The 17,962-nt window shown below is 40.5% G+C and overlaps 1 protein-coding gene across 1 annotated transcript in view; it reads right to left on the reverse strand.

Annotated features, from left to right (window-relative positions):
- Positions 1–8,649: 8,649 nt before the first annotated feature.
- Positions 8,650–17,962, reverse strand: part of CEP43 (centrosomal protein 43) — a 28,422-nt gene continuing 19,109 nt past the window's right edge. Inside the window, exons 7-12 of the mRNA XM_086745091.1 lie at positions 15,844–16,061; positions 13,993–14,102; positions 12,867–12,935; positions 12,120–12,159; positions 11,365–11,458; positions 8,650–10,891 (exon numbers count right to left, since the gene is read on the reverse strand). Coding sequence (XP_086601217.1) covers positions 10,817–10,891; positions 11,365–11,458; positions 12,120–12,159; positions 12,867–12,935; positions 13,993–14,102; positions 15,844–16,061 — 606 coding nt within the window. The 3' untranslated portion in view covers positions 8,650–10,816. The remainder of the gene's footprint in view (positions 10,892–11,364; positions 11,459–12,119; positions 12,160–12,866; positions 12,936–13,992; positions 14,103–15,843; positions 16,062–17,962) is intronic.

Here is a 17,962-nt window from a genome sequence, read left to right on the forward strand (position 1 = left end):
CAGCTTTGCAGTGCTACACTGAACAATAGCTGAGGCAGGGCTTACTTTGTTATGGCAGCATCTGTTGCTTAAATCTACAATTTATTCCTTAAAGAATTTTTCTAAATTTAGTATTTCTCCCATCAATGTGTGTTAGTCTATGAAGTTTAAATGTACATAATTCTAATTGCCAGGATCCCTTTAGTCTCTGAAAAATAAAACTAACATTTTATAATTCCCTCTTGGTTTGCTTGGAATTTTTTTAATTACTTATCTTTCAGTTTTATTGGTTTCCTTTTAATAAGCAGAGCACAGTCCTCCTACTTTGCAGCTGAAACGAGACAAAGAAAACATTAGTCAGAATGTCAGCCACTCATTTGAGACACTTACCACTGTAAAGGTACCTTTTCTCACAAAGGGTGCCAGAATAATTTTAGGTTAAAACCCAGCTCTGTAAAACATTTCTTAGGTAGGAAAATGCCACATACATTTCCTCAAAACGGATCCTTCAAGATTTTGCCTAAATTAATCCCTAATTCATCCACAATCCAGAAGCACTTAGATTGTTTTCAGTCTCTTTATTCATGTTTAGAAAGGATTGGAAACAGTGCTGAGGGTGGAGTCAGGACAGATGGCACTGGGCAGGGGCAGGCACAGCTGGAGAAGCTGCTGACCAGCAGTCTGTTAGCACACACCTCGTCCCTTTTATTCTCTTTTCCCTCTGTTTGCTCACACTTGTTCCTCCAGACCACTGTGATCACTCCCTTGTCCCCCTTTTGGTCTTGACCCTAAATATCCTGGAATAGGACTTCTGCACTCTCCAAAAGATCCTCCCCAGCATCCCACGGTGAGCCCATGCCTCTGTAGGTCCCTCAGCCTGTGAGGTGACCTGGGGGCTTGCCTGGGAGACTATGGGCTGGCTTCTCTCCTGGGACAGGAGGCTTTGGGGGCTCCAGTTGGGTATTGGGGCCCCCTCACCCTTGCTCCTCTGTGCTCACAGAAATGAGCCTTTATCCCATAATCTAACATTCACCTACGTAAAAGTAAGTGGGGACTGCACCCTCCCCTCTCCTTGCACAGCATTTTCCAGCAGCGTTTCGGAGCTCTCACAGCCCCACGCCTCAGGAAGGGAGCTGCAGGACCAGAGTAGCCCCCAGTAGCGGTAGCTGGGCCTCCAGGAGTTACCTTGTTCCTCTGTCCGCCTTTCCATTTGCGGAGATGAGCTTTTAATCACATAACCTAACACAAACCACCAGAATTTGCCTAAAACAGAACATGAACATCAATTTAAAAGCGACTCTGCCACGATCACCTAAGCCAAAAATGTAACTGGAACCGTAGCTCTGCCACATGCCGTACCTTTCCCAATAGCGTCCCTTGCAGCATGCCCTGAAGGACATGTGTCAGCCAAAACAGATCACATTGTGAGCATGAGGTGGAAGCTTTTCCGTTTCAGAGCAAAAAACGCTGAAGCACCTTTCTTGCTATGAAGATGCATGTGATACTTTTACAGGGGAACTGTGCGAGTGACCTGATTTTAGTACCTTGTAACTGTTGTGGTTTCCCCCTAGCACAGAGTAATTGAAACAAAACAATTAAAGCTGCTAAGAAACTGAAAAAAACAACTTTTAGAAACTTTATGGCTTGTTTTTAAACATAGATCCAAGTGTAAGGATCAGCTGCAGCTACTTGCACAGTGCACGATCCAATTATGTTCTAAGTTCACATTTTGTAAGAGATTCCTTCTAGGCATAAGGTTTTAAACCTCGTAGTAGAGTGATGTTAAACTACTATGTTTATAGACGCTGGCCTTTCTCTGTAGCACAGTTTGCATGTACATGAACATCTGCATCAACAAACTGTAGCAAAACTTTTTCTACATGCAAACAAGGTAGTTTGCACACACAGAGGCAGCCAGGTGGAGTCTGTCTACCCCCATAACAACTCATCTTCCATATAAAGGTCCATTTCAGGAGAATCGTGGAATAATTTAGGTTGAAAGGGCTCTCTGGAGGTCCAGCCTCCTGCTCAAAGCAGACCCGACTTCAGAGCTATATCAGGTTGCTCTGGGTCTGTCCATTGAGTTTTGAAAATTTCCAAGGATGGAGAATTCCCAACCTCTCTAGGCACCTGCTCTAGTCCTGGGACCATGCTCCTGGTGATTTCTTTTTATTCCATGTAGGCAGCTGGAATTTCTCTTGATGCAATTTGACTGTTGACTGCAGTCCTTTCACTGGGTGCTTCCAGGAAGAATCTAGGTCTGTTTCCCATACATCCTCCCATAAGCATGGAAGACCACAGCTTAACCACTCACTTTCACCTTCTCTTCTTCAGGCAGAACAGCCCCAGCTCTCCATAGGTCCCTTGCTCCAGCCCCATCACTGTCCTCTGGCTCCTCCACTGAACTCTATTTTGTTGGCATCTCTTGTACCGAGAGCCCAAACTGAACACAACACTCCAGGTACAGTCTCACAGGGAAAGGGATATAAGGGGAAGAACGACTTCCCTCAGCCTTTTGGCTACATGAGCCTAGTCAGCAGGCTGACAACTCTTCAGAGCTTTCACCTTTCAGAGCTGTCCCTAGGCCCTTTTCTGCAAAGCTACTTTTTACTCAGCCCATCTGTCCACAGTTTGGCTACATGGATGCTTTAGGAGACTTTGGCTAAAGACAAAGAACATCTACTGTTGCCCCCAGAGCCTATCACCTCACAGTAGAAGGTGATCACATTGGTCAGACACAATTTGCCCTTCATAAAACCATGCTGGCTGTTCTCAGTCACCTTATTTTCTTTCAGGTACTCAGAAATGGCTGAGAGGACTTGCATCAAATGTTCTGGGACTGTGGTGAGGCTGACTGATCTGTAGCTTTCTGGATCTTCTTTCTCACCTTTTTAAAAGCTAGACACAACATTTTCCTTTTTCAAGTCATCAGGAATGTCCCTTAGTCACCACAACCTTTCAAAGAAGCCTGAGAGCAGACCTTGCCAGTAGAGAGGCAGGTGAAGAAAGAGCACCTCAGTCTTTTTTTCCTTTACCTTCATCACTAGATCACCCACTACATTCAGCAGCAGGCCCACATTTTCTTTAATTCTCCTTTTACTGATGTCCCACTTGCAGAAATCCTTCTTGTTGCCTTCATATCCCATGCTCCAGGCAAGTTTTGATATCCCTTGCACCATTCCAGTATGCCTGTGCAGGTCCATAGTCATCCCTTGTAGCCCATTCACGCTTCCAGCTTCCATACAATTTTTTTGCATTTGAGCTGAGCAAGGAGTTTTCCAGTCAGCATGTCTGTCCTCCTGCTGTGCCTATGCATTGTTTCACACAGTGGAAGGAATCCTTTTGAAAGGCACCCAGCTCTGGCCCCTGTACCCCTCAGGGCGGCCTCCCATGGGCTCCTGCCAAACAGAGCCCTGAACAAGATAGAGTTAACTTCCCTGAAGTTCAAGACTATTATTTTGCTACTTGTCTTCCTCTCTGCTCCCTGGACTTTTAACTGTCATCTCATGGTCACTGTAGTCAAGGTTGCCATTGACTATTGCATCTCAGCACGTCTTCCTTATTCCTGGGTGGCAGATCTAGAGTATCCCTCCTCCATCCTGTCCAGCACTCAAGTAAAAGACAGTTCCTGACACACTCTAAGCCTCCTGGCTTGTTTGTGTTCTGTTGTGTTGCTCTTCCTGCAAATTGGAGGTGGTTAAAAATCCCCATGAAAACCACAGCATGCAATGAGGAGACTTCAGATTGTTTAAGGCAGGCTTCATTCTCTTCCTTTTCTTGATCAAGTGGTCTGTTGCAGGTGCCTATTGCAATACCCCCTTTGTTGGCCTCCCCTTTAGCCATGATGACAAACTCTCAGCAGGCCTGTCATCAGGGCTTTTTCTATTCCATTTATGCTCTGCAGATGCAGATGACTTCTCTGTAGACCTCCCCCCCAACTCCATTTCTCTTTCCTGCCTGCTTGTTAAGCCTGTGTCCATCCATTGCACCACTCCAGGCATGCAAGCTATTTCACCATGTTCCTGCTGTCCCAGCAAGGTCACAGCTTTGTGACTGCACAGACTTCCTCTTTCTCTTGTTTACTCCGTTGCACATTTGGTTGTGGAAAAGAACCTCAGATGATCCCAGTCACTCTGATTTCTTGCAGCAAGGGATGTCACTCCCTCACACTGTCCTGCGTGTGCTCCCTTCAGCTCCTGCATACCTGTAGGCTTTGGTGTCCACACCCAACAACCTCATTTAAACTCTTCACAAGGTTAGTAACACTGGCAGTAAAGATAATCTTCATCAGGTGCATCCTGTCTTTTCCTAGCAGACTTCATTCCTCAAAAATGGTTCCATAGCCATAAAAAACCCAAAGCCCTGCCCATGACACCAGGAACATACCAGATATGGGCGCAGGCAAGGAACAAACAGGTCTAATGGCCAGGGTCACTGCCTTCATCACTTCACAGAAGGAAGTCCTTGACTACTGTTACCTGTCACTTTCTTTCAGCCTCCAGCAGGGTTTGGCCCAGCTTGCAACCAAGCTACACAGCCTCTCACACAATCTCCTCACCCTCCGAGGGAATGGCGGAGAGATGATATAACAAAAAGCTCAAGTTTTGCGATAAGGACAGGGAAAGATCATCCAAGTTACCATTACAGGCAAAACAGACTTGACCTGGGGAAAACAATTTCAATTTGTTATTAATAATAAAACCAAAGTAGGAGAAGGAGAGAGACAACAAAACCAACTTCCCCGCAGCCTCTGTCTTCCCAGGCTTAACTTCATTTCAAATTATCTCTACCTCCTTGCCCTCCGCAAGCAGCACAGGGGAGGAAGAGGCAATGGGGGTTGTGGTCTGTTCATCACATGTTGTTTTCTGCTGCTCCTTCCTCCTCCGGGAAAGAACTCCTCAGGTTCCTCCCCTGCTCCAGCGCAGGGTCCCTCCCATAGACTGCAGTCCTTCACAGGCTGCTCTGGTGCAGGGTCCTTTTCCATGGGGTGCAGTCCTTCCAGAATGGCTGCCCCAGTGGGCCCTCCACAGGTCACAGCCTCCTTCAGGCATCTGCCTGCCCCGACATGGGGTCCTCCATGGGCTGCAGGTGGATCTCTGCTCCTCCATGGGCTGCAGGGGGACAACCTGCTTCGCCTTGGGCTGCACCACAGGCTGCAGGGGAATTCTGGCCAGGAGCAACATTACTCCTCCCCCTCCTTCTTCACTGACCTTGGCATTTGCAGCCGCTCCTCTCACAAGAAATTCACAACAGGCTCAGACAGATGCCTCTCAGGTTCTTTTTACATCTCCTCTCCACTGCTGTCAGCCAGGCTGAGCCAAGTCAGGCCCATACAGCCACACAGCAGCAGGCCAGAGGCTGAGGGCTGCAAGGCCCACAAGGCTCACACCTCCCCCTCTCTGCTTGAACTTTTTTCCTTTTTCCCTTTCTTAAGTATGTTATCACAGAGGCAATACCACTGTCACTGACTGACTTGGCCCTGGCCAGTGGTAGGGCTGCCCTGCAGCCAGCCAAATTCACTGAACAAACGAGACACTTCCAGCAGCTTCTCACAGAAGCTGCCACTGTAGCCCCCGTCCTACTCCTACACAAAACCAATAGTCTCACGGGCTTCAACAGCATGGCTAGATGCACCCCCCAAAAAGACTCACTCCCTGTCTTGTCAGGGCTCTACAGTTCTCTCAGTAAGCATCTGCAGCTGGATAAAGCTTTGGTTTTTCCTTCCTTGGGAATCCCAGCTCTCCCTTGGTTAAACATTGCCTCTGGCCTTCCCCTCGTTCCATGCAATAGGGGATTGGGGTTCTTGCTTTTACAATGGCCACAAAGTACCTTCACCCTCCTGTTGGCATTCCTGATGCCATCCAACCACTTCAGCTGGCAGCTCAGTGACCTGACCAGAGCACAGCTCCTGCAGGTGGGGCTGCTGTCACCCCCAACATCTGAGAAGCTCCAGGCACCACTCCCTGCAGCCTGCATCTGGACAGCCACATCCTCCCCCAGGTTGTGTCTGGGTTGAGGTCTCCAGTATGCTGTGGTGGTTGCTCTGGCTAGTGCTAAGGACTGTATTTTGTCACCATCATATCCTGTAGTGCTCTCGAGCACCATCTATGGCCTTCACTCTCTTCCACTAACACATTCCTGTTTGCACAAGCTGGTCACAGTGGTCCTTAGGTATTAAGAAAGAAGATGAACACCAGCCTGTTCTGCTCCCCCGATCTCAGTAGGCACCTTCTCAATCTCTTGGTTCTTAGCTGCATGTCTGCCACCTTACAAAGGCCAGCTCACCCTGGGCTGGCTGCTTCCCCACAGACAGGGAACAGAACAGAACAGGACACAGAAACCCAACACACACCTGCTTTGGCCTCATGAGATTTCCTGCTCAGGGTGCAACTCATACTGTTTTTTGTTCCCAGCTGCAGTTCATTCAGCTCATAAGTATCAGGTCTGCATTTTTTCTCCTACACCCCGAGGTTAAATGAAACAGTTAGGCAAGAAACATCAACACTAAAAGGAAACAGTTCATTGAACAAAGCAAGTGTTCCCCAAAATAACTTTTTAATTATATGTTCAACTTTGATATGATCCTCTACTGTTCCAAGACAATGCCTGAAGACTGCACTAGTAAAAAAGAATGAAGTTCCATTCTCTTTCTGTGCTTAGAGGTCCACCGTTGAGCATTGAGCATTTTTTTGCAAAAGGTACAATGGACATAGCTGAATGAGGCAATTAATTTTGAGGCTTGGGAGAGAATACTTTGTGGCACTTCTCTGAACAGCAAGGCATACACTTACATTTTGCCCCCAGAAATATTAAAAATAAGTGATTTGGAAAAAGTTACAGAAGAAGTTTAGAAGTACGATTGGCTTTAAAGACATTATGAACATATTCCAAAGAAGTGACATACTGTACATGCAAGAACGGCTAAATGCATTTTTCCTATTATCCTGTACTGAAAAATAAGTAAAACCACAGCAGCCACAAGTTTTAGTACTCCAGTAGTCAAAACCCAGAAACTGTATGCTAGACGTCATTGGGCTTTAGGGCTTTTTTTCTCCTTTCTAATTTTTATTAGGAGAATTTAGTACTGGTTATGATATGTAAACAAAGGAACTTACACTTTCTGATGTTAACTGCAGTTCTGTCAGAGGTTCGATCTCCGGGTAACTCAGTGACCTTGAATAGGCCAGTTCCTGGCTTTTTTTTCCACTGTTTTTTTTTTTTTTAGAGATCAAAACAGTCATGTTGCAAGTTATATTTTTGCAATACTGCATTCATTATATATAGTCTGTAGAGCATTTAGCTTCAAGATGAACAAGATCACTTACTAATCTACCAAAATGGAATCTCTTAGAATTCAGTGCAACTTCTCTCTTGGCTCTACCTTACAAGGAAGGCATCAAACCAAACAGACCTACAAAGAGATGCGTCTGGCATTTTCTGAAATGAACACAAAGCACTGTAGTAATCTTGATGAGATTTAATTCCTGCTGCCTAGACAATGCTAAAACTAGAATCTTGTTATGCTTTACCTCTGAAATATCCATGGATGCATGCTTTCCAGAAGAGAAGGCTGAGCTTTGTAGAAAGCATTTCATCAGTGATAGTTACTGTACTAAAAAGGTAAACAAAGTAGTAAAACACTTCTGTATCATTATCACCCAATCACCTTGTCACTTACAAAAGTGTTTTAAGTTGTTCCAAGAGCTAGATAAATTAAACCAGTCTAAAACTCAGAGTGGTTTCATTACAGTTGGGGAAAACATCACTTACGAGAAAAATATTTGGTCATATGTGCTGTGGTTTCTCACCTTGCTTTAAAAAAAAAAAAAAAAAAAAAAAAAAAAAAGAACGAACAGTGGAATACAGTAACTTCACTGCAAAAAAGACAAGCATAGTTTTTATAATCCATCCTCATTACCACAGCCATATTAATGGTATGGAACTGTCAGCCATATCTTAGTCCTTGATTTTTTACTTCTGGAAATCACAGGATTTTTAAACAACTTAGAGTCCAAGTGTTTAACAAAAAAAAAAGTATGATTCTAAGCAGACCTACCTGGTGCAAAACTGCACAGATCAGTCATAAGTGCGCCCCTCAGACACCTACTTCTCTGTTCACAGAGACGTCTCGGAAAAGGCAGAACCAGTACAGAAGAACACTTAGACAGGAACATTCCCATCTTCTAAGACAGAATTAACAACTCTAGAGCCCTAACAGACAGATGAGGTTGAGTATTCATCTGCATTAGGTTCTTTAGGAAGAAGCCCAATGTAAAACACCAAACAGCACGGGTTGAAGTGCGCAGCAAAACAAGCATTCAAGAGAGTTTAGCTTGTCACTCATTTAAGTAACTAACAGTGGTAAACAAGACAAAATTTTTCCACTCAAGATTGGATTTCCCCCCCCCTTTGTCTGTTGAATCATAAACCATCTGACAACTCAGACTGATATCCAGTAACCCTACTCAGTCTGGTCTTAATCAGACTTTAGGATTCACCATCAGAAATTGCAAGATCCTTTGGGCTAAGAAAGAACCTGAGCACACACATTCTCAATTGCAGACTAGACTAACTCTGCAAAAAAATACTTTTCAAGAAAACTCCCCAAAACCCACAGCGCTTCCTGAATTTCCTAAATGTTAATATTTTTTATTCAAGAAGTCTCAAAAGTACAATTTAGCCAGCACAATAGCTTTATTTTGCAATTTGAATTATTATACACAATCCAATAAAAGCCCACAGGAGGAACAGCATGGAGACTTACCGCTTTCTGGCATTTCCTTAAACTAGAGCCAAAGTGCAAGGTCTCTGATTAACTCCTAAACATAACAGAACTTTGCTGTTAACAGAAGTTATATTAACACTTAATATCTAATTAGTTATTTAAAAGGCCACATCTTCAAATGCAATTAGAAATCATTTAATGACATTTTTGCTTCTTTTGGTATGAGAAAGTGTCACATATCCTACAGCTAACAGAATATCATATTTTCTCAAGACATGTAAAAAAAGCAAGAACTGTCTCTACATTATTCCATACGCTTTAAAAATGAATGCCAGAAATCAATTGTTCCCAGGTATTTAAGTGGAATTTTATTTCCTTCTGACATGCTGTTGCTGCTCTTAAAAAAAAAGTCCAAAACAAACTTTTCACACACATTATCTTGAGGCACAGGTTCCCCCATACTCAAAGGAATTTTTACACAGGACATATCATATGTTACAGCATTGTTGCTATTTGAAGTTTATGGCACACTGATTTTTTGGGGTGAAAAAAATATCCTCTGTGTTCAGCTGCTACAATATGGCACAAAGTTAGAAGTTAATACCATGACTAAATATTCTGATGCTTTTTTTTGCTGGCTATTTTGGGGTGCACATAAATAAAAGGCACACTTTTCCTCTCTCCTCTCATTTATGAACTGTACAAGCCTAACTTCCCAGCACTGATCCATGCCTGCTGGCCCAGTGCAAAGAGGGATTTAAGTCAGCATCCAATGCTAGTAGCAGCTCTATATGCTTAACCAATGGCTTTAGTTTAGCATGCTACTTCCACTGTGGTGACCACTGATAAGAGGTCAACAGTGTTCCTGAAAAAAAAAAATTACAAAGCCTAAAAAAAGTTATTTATATTCACTTACATGTAGATTTTCCAAATGTGTTCACCATGTTCAGAAAGTGCACATTTTGAAGTTTCAGTATTACAAATGTCCATGACCTATATACTATAGCAGCGCCATGTAGAACAGTATCATTAAAGAACTGTCAATGTTTCCGTTATTGACCCTGCTTCGCAAAAGTATAATGAAAATATGAATTTGCTCTTAGCTAGTATTTAGTGTCCATAATGTCTTCGGTATGCTATTTTTAAATATTTGGATTTAATTCTGCACAGCAGTCAGAATATGAAAAACAGAAGGTTAGTGGTTTCACTTTTCAGCACTCTTTTATGTAACAGGGATTTTCAAGAATGAAAGTGAGCTTATAGCACGTGAAGAGCCCTCCACAAACCATTACCAGACTTAAAACTTCACAAAAAACAGTAAGATTTAGTTAATGATTTGTGGATCCTTACAAAATTACTTTTCGTGATTTACCAACAGATAACATTGATGAAATTATATATAAAAAGAGCTTAAGTCTTAACATCAATGGTCTGACAAACATTTTTAAACAAGAATATTCAGAGTTAAGAGCAGTGCTAAATTTAGCTCCTAAATTTAGCTATACTCTTATTTGAGAGTTTAGATACTCTCAACTTGATATATCTTTAAAAAATAAGCCCAACTTTCAGAAGAGTCTGAAGGAGCGGTTTCAAGTAAGTCTGGAGCAATTAAGTATTGTGGCTAGAGCTACCATAAGTATGTACTACATGCTGACTTGACAAAACTGTGTTAAAAGAAGCGTGAGTTGAACTACTATCTCTGAAGGTTCTTCCTTTGGTTATCTTTTTAAAAAAATCAGACTGTTAAAATAACAGTGCAAGTTCATTATAAAGCCACATGCTTCTCTGTAGATGTTCTGTTATCGATAGGTTTGTTTGTTTGTTTTACTATGTCCACTGCCAGCAATGGACATTCTGCTTGGAAAATCCACCTCCTGCTGTAACAGGTTTGGCTGAACCAATGAAGAAAATAAATCTATGGGACTCAAATGACAACACACTATTTCATTTAGTTCTTGGTGAGAATATTTAAAAGCCGTCTCCACCTACAGTCTTTTTGAAACACAAGGCACAAATAGGGAGTGGACATTCCAGCAAAAAGTGATTGTCTGAAATTAACAGTCCACAGCAGTCTTCTAGTCCAGCACAATGAAACACTTTTGCTGCCCAGTTCTATGCCACATCTTCTAGGTAGTCAGCAACATCACTTAACTGAGAATTGGTAAGGTCTTGCGTGATGCCTTCAAGCTACAAAATAAATGAGATTGTAAACTCACAAATCATAGAAACACTACGTATTATTTCTTGTAGTCCTTCATATAGCATCCCATCCTTTTGGCCTCAAGCTCTTTCAATGAGATTTCAACTCCTTTAGGAGCTCAGACAGATCTTGATATACAGGGATAAGATATTCCTACGCTGGATACTAAATCAGTCTCAAATACATTCTACATGCCTAGAAACAGACAGTGAATTGTGGCACCAAAAAAAGTATACATGTCAAGGTTTTATTATTTGTTATGTTCTGTGTTTTTTTCCTGCCAAGTTAGATGCTATACTGATTAAAAAACAAAAACAAAAAAAAAAAAACCAACCCCACAACAGTTTTTTTGGTGCCATTACTTGGAACCTATGATAATGGCATATTCCTTCACAGAAGGTTAAGAAAAGTTAAGACAAAAATCAGAAGAATGTCAAGAAGAATATTTAAAGAATCATACTTTATCACTGGTGTTTGATTCTTCTGTTTCCACAGAAATGTCATCTATTTCTTCACCAATACTGATATCACTTTTTTCTGAGCGATGACTAGCACTGAAGAGAAAGAAAACCATAAACATAGAAAAGACTTTCTTTTCTAACATCCAGGTATGCCATTCGCTTTATACCTGACATTTGACTTGGATTTCCCTGCCTAGCAAGTTAAATATGAAGTTACTTAAAAACTCATAACAATTAAAGACCTTCTACCTAGATGAAGCCATGATAAATACTGATACTTAGGCCTCAATCCTGTAGTTTACAACACCAATACCTTCACATTGTAAGGAGGAGGCTGTTAAAATATTTATTACTGACTACTCACAATGATTTATTTTTTAGTTGAATATTTCAGTGCATACCATATTCATTGTCTAATTGTATTAATTAAAAGTGCTAAAAGACTGCAGGTTTTTATGTTCATGGTTCAGGAAAAAAACAAAACCAAACTCTTCCACAGAAAAGCAACAACTTATCTTAAAGTTAGCACCAGGTTTTTAAGGAACTCATTACACTCAACACAAAAGGGATCTCTTTTAAAAGTTGTAACTATATGTGTTAAACCAGCAAACTGAAGTTTAAAGGAATTCAGAGATATTGACAGACTCCAGCGCTAGGGACTAGCTGAAATATTATGAAATAATTCAAAATATGCCAGGGGATGTGCTTATAATGCATTAAATACTATGCCACTGCAAGATCATCCTTCTCTTACCTGTTGAAGTCATCAGCATACTCATCGTCATCTCCATTTCCTAAATAATTTTAAAAGGTATTAATCAAACAAGTTTTCTCTTCAGGTAATGCAAAAAAAAAAAAAAAAAAAAATCTATTCCTGTGCCAAAATACATAGTTTGATGGCCAGCATAAGCGGGAGTAAGTTAAATGACTTGTGAAGAGTAGGAAAAGAAGCTGCATTTCTGTTTCTCTTTTTTACACAAACTGTTCTGAAATTAAACATATATTTTCACCATGTTGACTACATTGCTAAAGACAAAATTTAAATACTTGGCAGCTGTTTTGAGAGAGAGCTGATACTTCTTATATCATATCATCTTCATATTGCTCCGAAAGCTTACAAGGCTACTTTCAAAGGTGTGGAGGGCAACTAAATATGCCACTGAAAAACAGTAAGACTTGTCTATCTTTTTCTGGCCTAGACAACAAAGTTTATCACTGGGCATTAACAAATGTGTGCATAGAATTAACCTAATTTTTTCTACATGTGTAAAATACTATTCCACACACAAGACACCAGTTTTCACTTTTCTCCATTCCTTTTGATCAGATCTTGCTCTTAACTCCAGTAAGTTCCACAATGGCATTACATAGAGTGACAGAAGTAAAATTTGAAGACTTCAGTTTAATACATATATTTCAGTTTCTCTGACTCCTCTAAGAAGGTGGGCCAGAACTTACAGTTAAAAACATCAGAGCTTACTCATGTCTAGCAGTTACTTGCCTAATTCTAGTGATCCCAGTTTTGCATTCACCAACCGCAGGTCTTTCAAAACAGAGTTTCTATTCAAAACTGTAACAAAACAAAAGCATTTATAACAGAAATTTAGCTTGTGATTCTTTAATAAGATCCCACTTAAACACAGAATCATAGAACAGTTTGGGTTACCCCTTGTTTATCACTACAGGCCCTGCTAAAAAGTTTCTTCCTGTCTTTCTTATAAGCCCCCTTGGGGTACTAAAAAGCAACAGTAAGGTCTCTCCAGAGCCTTCTCTTCTCCAGGCTGAACAACCCCAACTCTCTCAGCCTGTCCTCACAGGAGAGGTGCTCCAGCCCCTTCTCTGGGCTTGCTCCAACTGATTCATGTCTTCCTTATGTTGGGGGCTCCAGAGCTGGACACAGTACTCCAGGTGGGGTCTCAAGAGAGTGGAATAGAGCGGCAGAATCACCTCCCTTGACCTGCTGGCCACACTTCTCTTGATGCAGCCCAGAACACAGTTGCCCTTCTGGGCTGTGAGCACATATCAGCTCATGTCCAGTTTTTCATCCACCAGTACCCTCAGCCCTTCTCAATCCCTTCATCCCCCAGTCCATATTGATAACAGAGGCTGCCCCAAATGAGATACAATAATCTTATATACTTTTATAGTACAGTACAGTAATACTATATCCAATTTTCCAGTCTGAACTCTGCTAACATTTAAAAACATGAGTAGCAAACAAGGATGCTCTCCCAGTATTCAGGATAAGGTTTTACAACATGAAAGCAAACATCCCTGAAGAACTTGTGCAAATCATGTAAGATAATAAAAAAAGAGTACGTTAATTTCATTTAAAAACTGTGCAGTAGAATTTTATACTCCTGAAAACTACTTTATACATGGAAAAAAAGAGTATAGTTAAGTATTTCATGCTCCAAAACATAACAAATTCCAATGGTAGCATAATATATCAAAAATAGTACACAATCACTCTGTGAAAAAAGTATTACTATGAAGCACATTACAACCATAAGGGGGCCACATACAGCCTACTTAATTACATTTGCATCTAAATGCATAGATAACTTATTACATTATGGGAAATACCTCCTACATTCATCAAAGCACAAAAACATGTGAAAACTTACTATCAGGCTCCTTTAGTGAAGGTGCACCAGTCAGGGAGCTTAACCCACTTTTTAGAGGTGGTGCATCAGAAAGGGATTCTAGACCTCCTGCTTTATTAGCTTCAGTTTTCCTAAAACAAGAAAAAAAAATAAATAAGTAGCCCAGAGAGTTGTAAAACATGTGCAGCGACTTTCTTTTTTGTTATTTACTAAACTGTCATGAAACTAGACCAGCAATTTTTACAGCACTATTCATTCTGCAATCTTAAAAACAGTAGGCAGTTTACTGGCACAAGTGTCAAGCAAGACATTCACTAAGAAAGCCACTTTCTCACCTACACAGAGACTTCTGCCTGCTTTCTTTCAAATAGAGGTCCTGCACCTTCATCAGCATGACTATTTTTAATCGAGGGATCTTTCATTATGATTGAAATGCAGACAAATGAAGAAAGATTTAGATATAAATCAATATTTAAAATAGTTTAGTTCACAACTAAAAGATTATGACTGATGAAACTACCAGTCTTAAAAGTAGTCAGTTCACAGAATGAAAACCTCTCAGATATAGCAAGATAGATCTCATCATCATGTTAAAGCTCACTTGGCTACTACCTATTCCATTCATATATTTAAAGTGTTGAGTTCAATTACTACTTGCAAGTAAAGGATGGAGAAACACTATTAAAGATAAGATTTTCACATTTTGTATTACCAGAACTGTTCGTTACTGTGATTCCATTCTTATTAATAATGGATAACATTTGAATCATTCATTGAATCTGTATCACCAAAATATCATGTATGCCATCACATCTTAAAACACATTCAAAGTTTTGAACAATGGGTCAAAGACTTAGGAGCAATGAGAGCTTGGACCATCTCTACTCTGTCTTCAGTAGCTACTTGCTCCCTTCCTCCCTAATGCACCCTTCTTACAGAAATGGGCAAAGCTCCTATAAGGGATTTACCTTTTCGCACACCAAGCGATGCTAGCCCCTCTCCTACTTACTCATCCCTTAGGAATACAAGCACACCAGCACAACATACCACAATGGGATTTCACCTGAAGGATATGTTCTTTTTCTCCTCTAGAGGAGCTGCCAGGAGGGTAGAAGCAAAAGACTCAGAGTCAGCTCAGTTACAGTTAGTTACAAAAGAACACCGTGAAATGATGTTGCAGCATTTCTCAGTAGAGGTCTAAACTAAGCTTCAAAATAACTCAAGATGATAACACAAAGATAGGTTTTTCAGTTTTATAACCAAGCTGTTGTATAGTTCAGTCACTGGTTCTTGTTTCAAACTGTATTCTTCAGTCATCAGGCTCCATAAAGTATGCCTTTCAGAAGTGTCTGCAAAGTTGACATATGCAGAAATAACAACACTTGGCTGAAAACATAGAGCTGCATGCAAGAGGTGCTGCAATGTGAGGAGGATACTCTCAGCTGTGAGAAAACTTCCCTTACTATGCTTATGGTTTATGGAGCCAGTTTACACACTCACTGGATTTTTTTGTACTCCTTACAAATCCATACAGATATCTAAAGCCCTGTCCCTGTCCACTTCCCTTAGCACTGATCACCTCTGCAGTGAGAAGAAACGCCAACGTCTGTGCCTTATCCATGTTCATTCCAAATAAATAGGTTGGGGACATTACATAGTCTAACTGATGCACCTTCAAGTGATACAGGTTTTTCCACTCATGGTATATCCAGGAGATCCCAGATGACACTGTGCATTTCATAGAATAGAATCATCTGGAACAAAATGTTCCAGAAGAGATCTAAACATTCACATTTACAAAGTGTGAATAATCAAACACCAGCTAGCTCTCAAAGGTCTGCAAACATACTGAAGAACATCCATGTTACTTACCAGCCATAAGTCCTTTCTGGTTTGGGTATAGGATCATCAAAAAAAGAATCTCCTTCTATATCGTCTTCATCCGCACCTGGATCACTTTTTTCTTTGGTATTTAAGTCTTTGTTTTCTAGTTGAGGATCTAGTTTTGTTTCATTAGGCAGAAAATGAATACTTCTTTTACTTGCTTCCCCTGATGAGACACTTGTATCACTTTGAGTGGTTTCAGCAGCCTTAAAAGATAAAGAAAAAAGCCCTCACCGAAATGAATAAGTAATTCTCTTGAAGAAAACCCATATAAACTGGATTTGTGTCTTATAATACTGTAAGTGGTAATATAAAAACAAAATTTATTATAAACACCTACCATCACTGTTTAAAAAGTTACCTCAAATTTATTAGTACTTCTCACTAATTTATTGGTATCATCAGGAATCACACAAGAGAAAAGTTGTTTTTTCACTTTAAAAATGAAGTGTTCTTTATTGTTGCTGCCATTAAAACTTTTTTTCCCCATCCTCTGCATTGCTTTGCTACCTAGATCACCTTTATTATAAAAGCAACCAACTTCAAAAGATGTTGGTCATCAAATAAAGAAATCTACATACAGACTGATTCTTACCTCAGAGCTTTGGATACAGGGGGACCAGGTTGGTTTGCAGTATGACAGTTACATGATGTTTTACTAGTGTTATTTTGCAACTCATCTATAAACAAATGCTGTTAGCTACAGCCATTGTCTTCAAAAGAGATCAGTTTAAACCCATCCAGATTACTGTAACTTCCATATTAAATGTTAGTCTCTGCAATATAATATTAGGTTTTAAAGAAGAAAGCATAAAATGACTGCAGTTAATTACACTTTCTCCCTCCAAATACTAAAACCAAAAATGACACAGACACTAGAAAAATACATAACTTTCAGTCTTTGTATCACGCGTATGGCTCAGTCCTACAGATACTCAAGCTTGTAAGGACTAACGTTGCTAACCTTGAGACCAAGTAGTATTGCCAAACTTTGTGGCCCAAAGAACAATAGTCAAATTTACCTAGATAACCAAGTTGTTGTGAAGAAACACATTTTTATTGTTAAACAATAGCATCTTGCTACCTAGCAAGCAGTACTGCAATCTTTATCTTCCCTTAGACTTATTAAAATTAAGACAGTCAAAAGATCCATTATTTCACTAATTTCCTTCCTGCACAGTAAGAATAGCAACAGTTTTGAAACAAAATCAACAGTATTGTTTAAAATCCAGATAACCAGTATGTAGGCTGCACTGTTCCAAGTATTTCTTTATCAGTTATTAACTTCAGAAGGCTGAAGTAAAATTTTCAAGCTGTAGCCCATGAAAGTTGAAAAGGCCCACTCAGGTCATTTTATCTCAGTAACAGGAGCACATTCAATTGCTGGCAGCAGCTCAGTTCCTTCTAGGGCAAGAAAAAGTACTTATACCTGTAAGCGGTAGTTGCAACAATATTTAATTTCCTATCCTAGAGGATCAGAATTTTTGTTGAAAATTAAGAGCTTAGTGATATCCTGACTGCAGTAAAAGAGAAATTACAGCTACTTTTCTGTTCTGGGCTCTGAGGGAATGAGCTGCTGCTATCTCATCTGAGAAACTAGAAGCAGAACAGATGGCCTTTGCTTGAATGTATTGTAAATTTTTGCTGAAGTGAAATAACTACTTTCAAATTGCAGTGATTTGAAAGGCTAAGGGTTCAAAGAGCAACATGCCTACCTTGGGTTTCAGACTAATGGTGTTAAGATAAGTTAAGAGTGCAGTTTCACATTTGCAAGTAAACCAGTTTAATTCTTTGCTGCTGCCAGGAGCTGTGGTCTTGGGCTCTCCTAGCACACTCCCTTCTATGTTGCATTACTAGTTGCCAAGTCATAGTCAGAGCCAGTTCAGCTCACAGGCTTGCTAAAAAACCACCGGAAAAATCTCAAGTTTCAACTATGAAGTCTAGACCGTTCAGGTAACTTCCATCTTGCTCCAGCTGGGACTGGCTAAAATTTCCTCCTTTTGTGTTATTTTTACTTCATGTTGCACAGGCAGAATATTCTCCAATCCTGCCTTTGCCAAGGACAGAGAGAACTAGGAAAAAAAAAATTCTAATAACTGTAGTCCCA

The sequence above is a fragment of the Chlamydotis macqueenii genome, chromosome 3 (genome assembly GCF_036417535.1).
Source record: "Chlamydotis macqueenii isolate bChlMac1 chromosome 3, bChlMac1.mat, whole genome shotgun sequence".
In the NCBI taxonomy this organism is placed as follows: Eukaryota; Metazoa; Chordata; class Aves; order Otidiformes; family Otididae; genus Chlamydotis; species Chlamydotis macqueenii.